A 15946-nucleotide genomic window follows, 5' to 3' on the forward strand; every position below is an offset into this window, starting at 1 on the left:
TGTAAAGATTCGCCTGAATTAAATCTTAACACGGCCTCTTGTCAATGACAACCCGTCTTCGGGTGTGCTATTACTGGCATTGGTCGGGTGCGGGTGCTAGGGTGCCATTACTGGTACAGGGCGGCCACGTGTAACTGTAGAATAGTTCTTCATTATATTTAGTTTGTGTGCCTAGTTATAAGGAAAAGATCTGAGACATAGATTTAGATTTAGATAAGTCATTTATTACGTTAGAATTATCTAATGTTCATATGAGCTTTGTGCACTATCGTACACTACAAAATATCATATATCTGCAATACTAAATTCATTCCTTAAAGTTGTGCTTTCATATTAGATAATTTGTTTAGTTATATGAGCATTTTCATAAGCTCAGAAATTTCCCCCAAAGAATCTTTGGTCAGTGGTTACGTATATGATAACATTGCCCAGAAACAACACTGTATCCTGGCATAACATGTTTAATAGCTTAGACAGAATATTCCTATCTTTACAACTGATGAATAGAATAATCTGTGTGTAGATTGGTTATAAATGAGGTGGGCATCTGGTCTAGGGAAAATTATTTGGGGGGGGGAGTGTGGCGGTGGAGGGAGAGGAGGAGGAGGAGGAGGAGGGGAAGGGGGAGAGTGCCGGCAGCGGTGGCGCGGTGGCAGACGACGACCGACAAGCTATGGCGCCTCACCTCGCCGCCCGACTCCTCAGTAACACCCCACGCTCGTACCTCATCCTCACACGCAGCATGTCGTCTGGTTTTCTCATAAACGAGCCCAAGTACGCCTTCCTGAAGGAGCTGGGTTTGTCCGAGAAGAACAAGGGAGTCTTCAACGGCAAGTGGTTTGGAAATGGAGAGGTGAGAAGGGTAAAGTTAGATATTAAAAGGGAATTTGTTAGGGGGTTTATCATGCCGGGTTGAGTTCAGGCATAGCGTCTGTTATGCCTCTGTATGTGAATACTTGTTATTGGCAGTTATCAGTATATAGTGCCAGTTGTTACGTTTCATTTTGTTATATTGTAGAATACTAGATATTGTGAGGGGAAATGTTTAGTGTGGTAGACATAAGATTGTCTTTACCAAGTTTCATATATATATATATATATATATATATATATATATATATATATATATATATATATATATACACACACACATATATGTAAAGTAAAGCTGTTGTTAATAGCCTTGGGTAGTGACAGGCCTAGAGTTGTGAGTTAAGTTGATGGGGGCTAAAAATATCCTGTGTTGGGGGACCGCTTTGTTACTCAATAAGGTTTAATAAACCTCTTTGAAATAACTTACAACATTTGAAGAATAAGCCCCAGAATTTCTGAGACTTATTATTGTGATTTTATCATAGCTACGGCGTGGAATTGGTTGTTGTTGTACATTATAAAAGGCAGTCTGAATAGCCCTTGGCAACAGCCAGTGTAATGTGATAAGCAGGCGTTGTAAATAGGCTGTTGGATCTGATTGGCTGACATGGGGGCGGCTGAGGCCAGGCTGGATTCTGATTGGCTAACTGCAAGGGTGGGCCCATGGGACCCCCACAGAACTGGTTGGCTTGCTTTATAATCAATTATATGATTGCTTAATCACTGTATGCAAGAGAAGACATACTGCAATGTTTTACGTGACTTTCGATGTGGTTTATAATCAATACTGAACCTGTAAATGGTAAATATATATATCCTTATCCAGTTACCATCATACCTTGTCAATTCCCTTGTGTATAGCTTTGGTTCAGGCATTCACATATATCTTACAAGGCTAAATTATACAGTTGTCAGCCACATACTTCTTTACCAAACCCTGCTATTCATCTTCGGCTATCCCAGTTTTCCTTTCATCATAGTTGATGTATTGTCAGTCACTCATTCCAAAGTCTTACTCTTCCTCCAGTTATCACAGCCTCTCAGTGTATTATTTATATTTTACCATTTCCTGCTTCATTTAAAAGCATTATTGCCTTTATACAGTTACTGTGTTCTGCATTGGTAGTTTTATGTAACCTCAAGTCTTGACTCCATAACGTAATTACACAAAAGTGTACAAGTTTACCTGTTCTCCCTCTGCATATATATATATATATATATATATATATATATATATATATATATATATATATATATATATATATATATATTAGAAAGTTATTTGTTGTATCTGCGTAAGATTTTAAGAGGCGCATTTGGGATGAAAGACTTGCCTTCCACTGCACAACCTCAGCAAAATGAATGATTCTGAGTTTTGAATATTGAAATATGATTGAAGTGTTTGGTTAGGAATAATAGATATGAACTTTTATTCACCTGAATTTAGTTGATTGTCGTTGACAACCTTTCTCTTCATCTTTTTTCTCCTCCTGTGTACATTTGACCTTACTAAGCCTAACTACTTAGAATTAATGTATTGATAAATTCCCTCGATTTGCTTAACAACTGATACAATACCTCTTAAAAGGATTCCTTATTTGTACCCTTTAAAGAATGAAGATAAAGCTGGTCGATACGCATTAATATGTGGCTGTAATGAGCCAGACTTTCTTAGGACGTTCTCTGTGTATTGTGATCCCATAAATGAATTTGAAATCTTGGTGCTCCTAGATAAAACATATATCTCAGATCATTAAGGTACATGCAAACTCACTCTCTCTCTCTCTCTCTCTCTCTCTCTCTCTCTCTCTCTCTCTCTCTCTCTCTCTCTCTCTCTCTTTTAAACGTAGCAAAAAAAAAAGGCTTCAGACACAAATACATGATTGCTTGGCAGGGAAGTTGGAGTGATAATGCCATACCTGGTGATTTAAAACATTTACCAGGAGCAACTGCATAATCTTTCAAAAGAAAGTGAGGCATGGTTGGAGATAATACCGAATTAACCTAGATTAGATAATTATGTCAGTGAAGTAACTACTTTACACAACAAGTAAGAATAGTGAAGGGACAAGGAGAGGCGTTTAAGAAAGACGTCATTCTTCAATACAATTTAAGTGGGGAGCACTATTTGCTAACCTTACCATGATGGCAAAAATTTTGTTGTAAGCTCTCTGTCTTTCTAAAGACAAAGGTGCCAGATCATCTTCATACAAATGAGCTCAATACATGAACACATGGCTTTTTACCTAGTAAAAGCATACAGATAGTACTACTAATTTGATTAGATTTTATATGAAATACTGATGAGTGGGCCCTGTTTTACTTGGTTTTGGGAAAGCATTTGGTTAAGTAAACTATTCAGTGATGGTAAAGAAAGTGACAAGACATTATATAAAAGGAAAGATAGGAAAATGATGAAAGTGATTGCAAATGGAACATGTCTAAGGAAGTTATGATTTCAGATGTCTAAGGAAGTTATGATTTCAGGTTACCTTAAGGATTGGTTGTAGTTTCAGTACTCTGTAATTATATCAGACATGAATAAGGAATTGAAAAAGAGTACATTCTAATGTTTTACAGATGACAGGAGTATAGGTAAAACAGTGGAAAATGAAGACAAAGAAAAACTAAAGAGATTTGGGTGTTTTATACAAAAGGGGCAGAAAAGAACATCATAGAATTGTAAAAGGACAATTTTAGAAACCAAGTCATGTTGCAGCTAACAGTATTTAGTGCCTATATACATAGGCTATCCCATAATAAAGAAAATTGTGAACTTCAAAGATTTGGAATTATGATAAAAAATAAAATTTTAGGAACAAAATCAAATAATGAGTGGAACAGTACTGAGAACATTTGCAATAAAAATGATAAATTGATATTGCAGAGTTGAAAGCTGCAGTGTTTTTATGGTCATCATTAAATCTTACAGAAATAAACAAGATGGAAAGATTGTATAATTGTATCATAATCAAAATCTTTATTTAACATGTAAAATAGTGTGAGAGATTAAAAGATCTTTTAACATGTAAACTAACTATACAGTCTAGAATGGTTAAGAGTGTGTTATGTGATGATCTATGCCGAGCAGCAAATAGGAGTGAAGAACAATAGATACAGAACAGTAGATGCAGAATCTTTAAGTTTATACTTGGAAATGCATCAAAAAGATACAGTATCAAACAAAATTACATGAATGATTGGTTGGTGTGCTGGGACAATTATTTGATGCAATGCATGGGGAAATACAGGAAACATGCATGAAGTGACTGCAGATTGAAGACATTTTTGGACAAACCTTGAATTGACAACTAAAATGGAGTAGCCGCAGAAGTAAGATATATAACAAACAACTCAAGTGAAGAAAACAGAAGGTGCAGTCAAGAAAACCGTTATTATTCAGCACATAAGCTGTGAGAAATATACACCAGCCCTCTCGATGAATATTCCATGTGTGGCGAGGTCGCGATGGGAATGAATAAAGGCAGACAGTGAATTGTGTGCATGTGTATATATGCATATGTCTGTGTGTGTATATATATGTGTACATTGAGATGTATGGGTATGTATATTTGCATGTGGGGACGTGTATGTATATACATGTGCATGGGGGTGGGTTGGGCCATTTCTTTCGTCTGTTTCCTTGCGCTACCTCGCAAACGCGGGAGACAGCGACAAAGCAAAATGAAATAAATAAATATATATATATATATATATTATATATATATTATGTGTGTTTGTGCATATATTTTTCATGCTCCATTACCTTTTCCTGCATTAGTGAGGTAGGACAAGGAACAGATGAAGAAATGGCGCATTTGCTCTCATTCATTGTCCAATTGTCTTGTGTAATGTACTGAAACCACAGCCCCATGTCCACCACAACCAGGCCTCACAGACTTGTTCCTTGTTCCCTACAGTCGCTTCACATTTTATTTCATGTATAATAATCGGTATACCAAATTCTATGAAAGAGTCCTGGTGTTACTTAGTAACTTTTTGTAGGTCCCTGAAGCCCAAGACTGTGCTATTTCCAGAAGCAGGCAGATGTAGACTCCTCTGGAGTGAGAAGTACATTGGTAAGACTGCACTCTTAGTGTTGCAATCATGCCAAAGTGTGACCTTTCACTTGAGGTGTAATCTTTAGCAGGTAGAGTCAGGCAACACTAAACAACTCCTTGAATTACCATTACAAACTTCTCCAAGAATTATAGGCTCACCAATGAATTCCAGTCAGAGGCTTCTTATTGATTGATTACTAAATCATATCCATTAGATTTTTGGCTTTTCAAAAGTATAGCAGCTAAATGTTCTCCAAAAGTTACTGCATTTTTTATTGCTATATATTAGCCATTGATTGTTGACATATATGAAGATGTGTTTGATATTAGGTTTTTTCATAGTGAGATGAGGGTTTTTCAATTGTGGTTTTAGGACTGTTTCAAAATTTTGAGAAACACTGTCTCAACATGATCTTTGGTTTTGGAGAAAAATCTTTTTTCATCTCATTTTCTTTTTAGGTATGCCATCCTTAACCACAAAGTACCTTTCCAATGATTATGAAAGAAAAATTGAAAGTAACTTCAGTAGTAATACAATAAAACTTGAAACTTCAGGCTGTGTGTAGAAGGAATTGTTTTGATTCTAAGTTTAGGATTCTAGGGGTTTGTCTAATAGTGTACATATGACAATAGGTAGAGCAAGATTTATTTTCTGGCCGTCATTTAGAGCATTTTTACTTGACATATTGTATTTTCTGGCAAAAGACATAATTATCTAGAACTGTAGTAAAAACGTATCATGGAATGCTTTTTCTGTCAAGAGACAGGCAAAGGATGTATCATCATTCATTTGCTGGCTTTTACTGTATACTCAGTTTGGTATGTTTCATGACAAGTAAAATGTAATTCTTGTTCCCTCATCAGACTGTGACATCCTATTGCCCAGCCAATTTGCGTCCAATTGCGCAAGTTCAGCAGGGTACAGTAGAAGACCTGGATGCATGTGTTAAAGCTGGACAGGAAGCATGGCAGGTAAAATAAACAGCCTTTTATTCTTTATTTATTGATATTGTTTATTCGAGTTTTTATCTAGAAACATGATTTTGAGGTGAAATGCAACTAGGAAGATGTTTGTTTACATTCATACATGCAGTTACTAGAGAGGCCTCCTGGCTTAGTAATAAATTAGGAAAAATGCACGTTAGATGCTGATTTATTAGACGAGATTTTTCAGGTTTGGGCAGATATGCCAGCACCAGCAAGAGGAGAAATAGTACGACAAATTGGTGAGGCACTGCGCGAGAAGTTGGAGCCATTAGGTCAGCTGGTGGCCTTAGAGATGGGTAAGTACAACATAGCAAGGATATTGATATTGGTATATGGCAGTTAAAGTGCTTTTATTTTCCTAATTCTTTTGAGTGATAGGGATGTGAGTAATTCTTATGTGCTTATTTTGATTGTTAATCCATGTAGGCTAATGGGTAATATGTACTGAAATATAGATTAATGATTAATAGCTTTTAAGATATGATAGATCATTATGGTGGTAGTGTTATTAATTTTGATTTTGTAATTATAAACTTATGGTAAACTGAAATAGTATTATTTGGATAGGGGTGAAATTGATAAGGTTACTGTAGGGATAGTAGTGACTCGATAATTATTGATGTATTTGATTTTCAAAACAAATTCAGGAAAAATCAAGCCTGAGGGTATTGGTGAAGTTCAAGAATATGTTGACATCTGTGACTTTGCTGTGGGTTTGTCTCGCATGGTGGGTGGATCAGTACTGCCCTCAGAACGACCAGGACACGTCCTTATGGAGAACTGGAACCCTCTTGGTGTTGTGGGTGTCATCACTGCCTTTAACTTCCCTGTTGCTGTGTATGGATGGAATAGCGCAATTGCCATGGCAAGTTTTTATTTTAAAAGATTTTTATTTTCATTACACTTGTATATGGTTTGTGTTATTTAAATCATATGTTAGTTCTTGTACAGGTTTGCTTCAGTTTACTTTTATTTTCATAGTTGTTGCATTCATAGAATTTTTTTTTACATTTCTTTTGTGACAATTTTGAAAGGAAATAATTTTGGGGATGTAATGATTCATGTTGGATTTATAAGTTTTCACATGCAGTTCAAAATCCTCCTCACTCAGAATAGATATTTGTAGGAATCTCTGTGACTGCAGCAGCATTTCATATATCAGTTAAGTTGATTGATTTATAGATACAGTGGCTCAAGGAAAATAGATAATTTTTTCTATTTCAAGTTTATGTACTGTAACAATTATTGTGAAATCCTGTGTTTATGAATTAAACAATTTGCTACATGTCAGTAATGATGTTATACAGACAATCCTGCTGACATTTTCTAGACACCGTCAGATATCCTAGCAGCACAGAAGCCCTGACAGACAGTATACACAATCTCAAACCTCATTTTCTTAGTCTTAAAGCAAATTAGCCTTTTTATACATATATTATGTAGTTGAATTTTAGGCTTCAGGCTTCTAATGCTCTAATATCCCAAAGGTATGTGGAGACACTATGCTCTGGAAGGGTGCTCCAAGTACGCCATTAGTTTCGGTGGCCACAACCAAGATCGTATCATCTGTTTTGGAAAAGAATAACCTCCCTGGAGCAGTTTCTGCTTTGTGCTGTGGTGGAGCAGACATTGGCACAGCCATTGCCAAGGATGAAAGGATTCCTCTAGTTTCATTCACAGGGTCTACTAAAGTTGGCAATCAGGTGGGTTACACAGTTGGGAACTAAAGGACCAGTGTTTGTATGTGCATGCATTCTTATACCTAATTGCCCAAATTGTTTTAGCAAGATAGCAATGAAGATAATTGAACAATGGCCTCAGTTACACACACACAATCTAGGGCTGACATGTATGATTTACCAAAACAGGAGACTGTCTTTCACAACCAAGTGTTACAAACTATTTCATGTTTACCCTGATTGCTTATATACCCTTGTTCAACTAACTGACAACTTTTTTCTTCATTCACCTTATCACTTCCACTCATTCGATCCAGTACTTGCCATACATCCTACTAGAGTACCAGGCATTAATACCCAAAAGGCTCCTCTCCGTCCTTCTCTTTCCTTCGTGGTCTCTCCCTCACCATTTCTCCACCACTTTTGATGCATAGATTCTCTTCATCAGTGTCATTTTGCTCATACTTTCCAAAATTCCAAACCATTTCTGCAAACCTTGTTCTGCCCTCTCATTCCTATTGTAGTTACTGCAGCACTTGTCTTTGACAGAGTCATTTTGCTCACAATAACCCACTTTATGGTGTATATTATCATGAAGAAAGAGATGGGGCAGCAAGAGTAAAAAACTCTCGATGTAACAAAAATAGTAATCACACATACGGAGGAGGATGCACAAAATAGAAAGCTTGTGCAGTGAAAGGGTAAAACATACCTGTCTTTGCCTGAAAAGACACTGTCCTCTTCCTTATGATCCTTAATGCACCGAGGACTAGCCCCATATCCCACCCTGTGACTCGGTTCAGCCCACATGCTTCCACCCACTGTCATATTTACTCCCAGGTACCTGAAGTTATTCATTCCCTCTAGGTTTTCCCCATTCAACATTCCTCTCAAACTGCCATAGTATAAACCCCCTGTTTGCATCTCATTGCCATACTTTTGTGCACATTTACTGCAAACTTTCTCCATGTTCTCAAACTCCCAAAGTCTCGCCCCAGTTTTTGGAGTTTTTCTCTGGAGTTTGATATCTGCAAATTGCATCTGATTGGCTTTCCATGCCCCAAGTTTTTTTTCCCATAATGAAAACAGGCACAATAGAATATTGATTTTGTATTCCTGAGTTAAGTGCTTCTAGTTTAGGAAAGAAACATTTATTTGCCATACTGGCTTAATCATCTGTACACAAGTTACATAGATTTTTATTTAGTAACTTTTTTATATGATTAGGTGAAGAAAAACTTTAACATTGTCTTTTCTTATGAATTAAGACTTAAGAATTGTAGTAAAGGAAAATGCGTTATCTATTAATTACTCGGTCCTACATAATGGTGTGTTGGGAGAATGGCAGCAGGTGTATTTGATAGGACTGGGTCCTGCAGACTCAGCTGTTTCCTAGTATAGGCACTCAACCACCTACCATGTTCTATAACAGATTACCAGGCAGCTTCATTGAGTCATCCTCTGTGGGAGCTTTCACCTATAAGCAGACAACAGAGCCTATAATGTGTGCAAATTCAACTTTTGATGTTTGATTTGGAAATTACATGTGTAGACTGGTATTCATAGCACCCTGTTCCAGAAATGCATATTGTTATCCGTAGCACCAAAAGGGTTAAGCAACAAGATGACATCACACATTCTAGACACAGATCCACCTTCACCAGAAACCACTCACCCTCTTTCCATCGCTTTTATACATAAGCATAGTTTCCTGTTCCCTTATCTAGGGGTTCCTGCATCTTCAAAATTGTGCTACACTCTGTAACAGAGACAGGATGGACTCCTTTGAAGTGAGAAGTTCTTTGACAAGACTTTGCTCTTTTTCATCAATTGACAATAAAGGAAGTGTCCAGCAGTGCCTTCCAGCTCCATTAATGCCACATACAATTCTCTCTCTTTCTCCAAGAATTTCTTGCACAAACTCTTCCTGCATTAAAATGTTTGCAGATTTCTTTATTTTGGGATGATAAATGCTCTTTTTTTTTAACAGGTTGCGTTGATGGTACAGGAGCGTTTTGGTCGTCACTTGCTTGAACTTGGTGGTAACAATGCAATTATTGTGGATGAAGATGCTGATTCTGAGATGGTTGTAAGAGCAGCCCTTTTTGCCTGTGTTGGTACTGCTGGCCAGAGATGTACTACCACTCGAAGACTTATAATACATGAGACTGTGAGTAAAGTTACTATGTCTTCCTCTACCCCTTACGACTTCAGGAGCTGTGTACCGTAATGTATGTGAGATTTCCAGTCCACCTTAAAGAGATACTTGATGCATTTTTCTAATTTCAGCCATTCACTCCAGTTGTCATTTTTAGGTTTTTAAGTCTTGTTTACCTTATTTAGGCATGTTGGTGGGTGCTTGCTTGAGCCTTGTAGGTTTCATTTTGGACTAAATATCACTTAAATATGCTAAAATGCCAATTGGAAATATCCCAGGATTGTTTTTCAATATCTAATTACCTTACGAGTGACCAACATTGTAATGATTGACTGTATGGATGAACCATATTTGTTGAATACTTAAACAGTATTCAACATTTGCCAATTCACGGTAACATTTAATTTTCTCTCTATTTGTTAGCAACAAACACCTTGTTTCTTTATTTTATATCTGTGCCAAGATCATTTCATTAAGAAAGAGGTGAAAGAACTTTATTACCTTTTCCTCTTACAAATGAAATCCTGGTTTCAAGCTGTGGCTTGTCTTGCTCATCAGTCTTGTTACCCATATTGTCTTCAATTCACTTAGATATATTTGAATACCTAGAAAAAATCCATGAGATAGCTGGATGGCTTTGCAATGTCTTACCTTTTCCTGAATCTCCAGTTGATAGAGTAGACCCAGGTGTCCAGTTTAAAACACTGTATTAATACTATTTGGAATGGCATGCAGTTCAATGTTCCTCTGAGCGTCAAGTAATAATTGATGTCCAATGCCACTAGCTTAGAATGACCTAGAGATTCAGTTAGATTGTTTCTAAAAGTCTGAGAGAAAGTTACACTTAAGATGGAAGGTTAGTGTAAGTATGTTCTTTTTCATTAACCCTTTCAGTTATCCCTTGTTTTGTGTGGGATCACAATATACGATATCACTTTACTGCAAGGAACCATTCTCTACCAGTCCCCCTTTTTATGCAGGCAGAATTTACATCTATGTGGGTATGGCGGTAGAAAATGTACCAAAACATCCCATTTTCCTCTGTATGTTTACTAGTGCACCAAATACAATTTCTGTTTTTGCAAAGTTTTCATAGAACATAATCCACACATAAAGTGAGGAACGGGTGTATAATCAGGCTGAGATTTTATGGAAATGGTTATTGTCCTGAGTTCAGTTAGGTCACTTATGAAATTGATTAACCCAAGAGAACACATTTATGGGGATCCAGTTATGTTTTCTATCATGTCCAGAAAACAAGAGCATAGTATGTTTTATTTCTTTCAATAGATGGCATTACAAGCACTCACATCTGCAGACAGCAGCATGGTGAGGCATCTCTTAGAGGAGGCCCAAGCATATGCCTTATTTTTGCTTGCTTTTCCACTTTTTTTCCCAGTATGCTGAGTGATGTATATGACAGTGAAGACTATGGAGACATAAGAAGATAACACCTCATCCAATGAGGAAACACGCTCCTACTCTGATAGTTCAGCATTTATTTATATATGCAGACAATATCAAGGCAAAGGATCTCTTAGAGAGGTGCAATCATCTAGTTTATTTCTGCCTTTCCACAATTTTTCAATCACAGTATGTGAAGATGAATATAACAGTGATGGCTGTACTGACTTACAATGAAAATAATACTTAGAGATAAAACAATCTCCAACTCATGTAGTCCACTGATGCTTTGGGGTGAACTAAAGTAAACTTTACTTGGTATTGCACCTGCTCAATCATCTGTTTTTGCAGATAGTAACTGTCTTATATACATATATATATATGAACATTAGAATATGTAGTTGTATTTGTGCAGTTCCCTTGATGTAGAAATTGAATGGATGAGTTAATAATTCAGGAGACAAGCACGTTTGTAAAGCAGAGGTTAAGAGCAGCATCTTAGGGTTATCAAAGTGATATATTTTACGTTATCAAATGTAATGTGATGATAGGATTTTTACATTTCTTAAAGATGTCTTTTTTCTTAGGTATTTCTATTGACTTCTACAGTCTAAAGTTCAAAGGGTACATTTTGTATTTTTGACATTATTATTTTCATTCATTGTATTTACATGGATTTGCAATAATTGTGTAAATCATCATGTAATATTTTTTTTAAATGTTAACTCAAGCAAAATGTTTTGTGTTGTTTTATTAGTTTGTGCATATTTTCAAAACCGAATTACAAAAATATTCATGATTACTTGGAACACAAAGAAAAAAAGTGTAAGGGAAGGGGCTAACCATTCATTATAGCAGCTGTAACTTTTAAGACTTTTTGAATGTTTGTCTTCTTTGCTGTTTATGCCCAGTTCAGTAGTTTGAATTGAAATTAATCTCCTTACAGCTGTATGACACAATAGTTGAGCGTCTAGTCAAGGCATATGGTAGTATCATGTCACGTGTTGGAGATCCTCTTGATGAAGGTGTATTGTATGGTCCCATGCATTCACAGCAGGGCATTGATGGGTATTTGGCAACTATTGAAGAAGCTAAAGCTCTTGGAGGTATGTATTTTGGTAGTGTATTATAGAATTTCCTGTACCCATGTATATTTATGTATAGAACTTTCCTTAAACCACATTCCCAGTGACCATCCTTCCTTAGGCATTGTTTGAGAAGTTTTTCTCCATTTTCAGATACTTTGGGAACCCATGTCCACTTTTTCATTAAGATCCTAAGCAAAATGATATAATTGTTTGCATCAAAACTTCCAAAGCAGTTACACATTTCCTCCCAAAATTCACTCCTTTCACTGCTCTTACTTTCTAGTGCATAAGTACTAACAGTCATTTTAAACTACATTGACTATAAAGTACTTGGTCAGAGCTGGGGATAATTCAGACGAGGAAGGCATAGGTGTCTGGAAGTTTGTTTCACAATATTACACTGAATGTAGGTTGAGGATGTGTGTAAGTGATTTGAGAGGCTGCATGTACTTGATCCTCCCCGTGGAACTGGAAATGGAGTTAATGTTGATCAGGGGATATATTTATAAATTACTGATGTGTGTTGTTCATTTTCCATCTTTTCAGGCAAGGTTATGTTTGGTGGTAACATAATTGACCGTGAGGGTCACTTTGTAGAACCAGCTATTATCACTGGTTTACCACACAACTCTCCTGTAGTTCATCGAGAGACTTTTGCTCCCATTGTTTACATCTTAAAGTGTTCCTCAGTTGATGAAGGTATTAAGTGGAATAATGAAGTTAAGCAAGGTCTCTCCTCTTCTCTCTTCACTCAGAATCTAGGAAACTTGTTCAAGGTGTGTGTTATTAACCTTTTTCTTGTGTTCAAATTTCTTTTTTCATATTTTTGGGAGTGAAGTCCTTGCATTTAGTGTGAGATAAGAATCTTTGTTTTTCATTATCCATTCAATTTTTTCTCTAATCAAGATTACCTTATTCCTTTGTAGGTATCATTTGATATTGTATGTTACCTCTGCATTATCATAATGTTTCTCCTTCAACAGTGGCTTGGTCCTAAGGGCTCTGACTGTGGTATCATCAACATAAATATCCCTACTAATGGTGCTGAGATTGGTGGTGCTTTTGGAGGGGAAAAGCATACTGGAGGTGGCAGAGAGTCTGGTTCAGATGCTTGGAAACAGTATATGCGTCGCTCCACCTGTACCATCAACTATACCAAAGAACTTCCTCTTGCTCAGGGTATCAAGTTTGAGTAGGCCATTATTGGACTACCTGATGAAACTTTCTTTAGGTTGATTGATGATCTGAGTGGATCGCATATCAGTGATAGAACATAGACAGACTTGGTCAGAATTGCCTTATTTGTATTGAGAATTCCAACTTACAGTAGTAAGTTACTGGTTCTTCCAACTTAAGCTAAATATAATTTTCCATCATCATACCCTGAAGACCAAAATTACATTGGTAAAAAAGCAACTTTATTTAGATTTAGTTGTGGACAAAATCAGATTTCAGGTAAATTCTTTATGATGCTACATGTAGTGTTGTATTGTTCCAATACAGTTTATGTTTAATAATTTAGATCATAGATCATAGAAAAGTTAAGCAGTTTGGCATGTTCAATACCCTCCGAACTACAAATTCCCAAAGAATATTTTATATAAAAAGGTACATTATTTTTATGCACTTGACTTGTTTCCTTTTCTACTCACCTGTTATTCTAAATGAAGAATAAATAAATTTGATAATTCATTGACTTCTTTTATCCCTGTATTTCAGTACGGATATCTGTTATTATTGTTTCACCTGTGACTGCCATACTCTGGTGGAGTTACACCCATGGCATTTTTATTATCTGATCTTTACTGTCTTCCTGTCCTTACAAAATTTTATCTTTTTAGGTTGAGGAATACCTTTTGTGTGTTTTAGCTAAGCATAAAGAGCAAGCTAATAAACGGTAATCTTGAATTTAAGAAATTGATATGAAAACTGTAAACACTGATGTTCATCATACTATTCACTTGAACAACTTTAGTTGACTATGCCTTCAGGGAAATAAACTAAGTAGTGTATTTAAGGGCTGAAACTGCTGAAAAGAACTGCAGTTAATTGAGGTTTAAGATGGTTCTGACACTAATGGCATTCCGAGCTTATATGATCTGTAGAGACCTTAAACTACTGTATGGATATGGGTGATGTAAGGCTTTCTCAAACCGTGCTTCAGTTAATATTTTACAATGTGGACTGATGCTGAGATAAAATCAAGTGTATGTTGTCAAAAGTCAGAGTCAAACTAGATGGATTCAGCTATATTGGAAAATAGCCTAATGTGAAGTTAGTCTTGCAAGTGTGTGACCTAATACAATATGATCAGATGATGCTATCCACATAAAAAGTAAACAGAGTAGATAATGATTTCATGTGTCTGACACGAATTGTTGCAATGGTACCTATTCCTTAGCTTTACTTGAATGCCACTTATGGAATAAGACTTTCATAGTTATGAAATGCAATAGTCCACCATCAAAAATTCTTTGACCTTGTTTGGCAGTTTTAAAGCAGGCAGTCATTTTGCATCAGTTACTCATAGGATAAGGAAAGGGTATGCGTGAACACCATCCTCGATTTTGAACTTAAAGGAATGTTTCAAGAACATCAGATCAAAAGAGATTGAGAATGGACATTTTCTGAATGTGATATTGGTTGAATGTATTTCAAAAGGACTAACTATTATTATTTTTATCATACTCTGTCGCTGTCTCCCACGTTAGCAAGTTAGCGCAAGGAAACATATGAAAGAATGGCCCAACCCACGCAAATACACATGTATATACATAAACGCCCACACGCACATATACATACCTCTACATTTCAATGTATACATACATATACATACACAGACATATACATATGTACACATGTACATATTCATACATGCTACCTTCATCCATTCCCGCTGCCACCCCGCCACACGTGAAATGGCACCCTCCCCTTCCCCACATGCATGCAAGGTAGCACTAGGAAATGACAACAAAGGCCACTTTTGTTCACACTTAGTCTCTAACTGTCATGTGTAATGCACTGAAATCACAGCTCCCTTTCCACATCCAGGCCCCACAAAACTTTCCATGGTTTACTCCAGATGCTTGAAACTAGAAAAATATGCAAATTAAATAAGTTTGTTGCATACTGACAATTTTAGTATTAGGTGATACCCATACTTTACCATTCATCAAGGACCCATTACTGGTTCTTGCAAGCAAACCTTTCCTTTACAGACCATCATCCAACCCAGCATCTCCAATTTACTAGCCAATGACTCTAAAGTTGAAATACATGAATCCTATCCATAATGAAGGTAACAGTTAAATTCAGAGTTCATGTTTGCTCAACAACATTAGTCAAATGAAACAATAGTTTAGTCTTGATTTATAGTACTTGATACATGAAAATGGGAGTGCATTATGATGACTGATTAATGTTATTAAAATCTGAGCATCAACTGGTCAGTATAAAACTTAGATAATGGAAAGTAAATATCAGTAGGTAAGTATTACAATAATCATATATTCTGTGCAGTTTATATTATCTTTATCATTATTATTCCAAATCCAAGTGTACTGGTGTGTAATAGATTAAGTTCATATCACATGGAAGTTGGTGGAATCAGCATACAGGATCAGCACAATCATGAGCAATATCTTAATGTGTTATGACAGAAGGAAGTCATAGAATAGCAGCGTTATTATTCCCTTT

The 15946-nt window shown here is 36.3% G+C and overlaps 1 protein-coding gene across 1 annotated transcript; it reads left to right on the forward strand.

Moving 5' to 3' along the window:
- Positions 1 to 594: 594 nt before the first annotated feature.
- Positions 595 to 13943, forward strand: Aldh7A1 (aldehyde dehydrogenase 7 family member A1). Its single transcript, XM_071691447.1, has 9 exons — positions 595 to 853; positions 5799 to 5906; positions 6109 to 6217; positions 6569 to 6786; positions 7409 to 7624; positions 9591 to 9770; positions 12109 to 12268; positions 12797 to 13026; positions 13234 to 13943. The coding sequence occupies exons 1-9, from the start codon at positions 674 to 676 to the stop codon at positions 13444 to 13446; spliced, it is 1614 nt and encodes a 537-aa protein (XP_071547548.1). The 5' UTR covers positions 595 to 673; the 3' UTR covers positions 13447 to 13943.
- Positions 13944 to 15946: the final 2003 nt, after the last annotated feature.

The sequence above is a fragment of the Panulirus ornatus genome, chromosome 50 (assembly GCF_036320965.1).
Source record: "Panulirus ornatus isolate Po-2019 chromosome 50, ASM3632096v1, whole genome shotgun sequence".
NCBI lineage: Eukaryota > Metazoa > Arthropoda > Malacostraca > Decapoda > Palinuridae > Panulirus > Panulirus ornatus.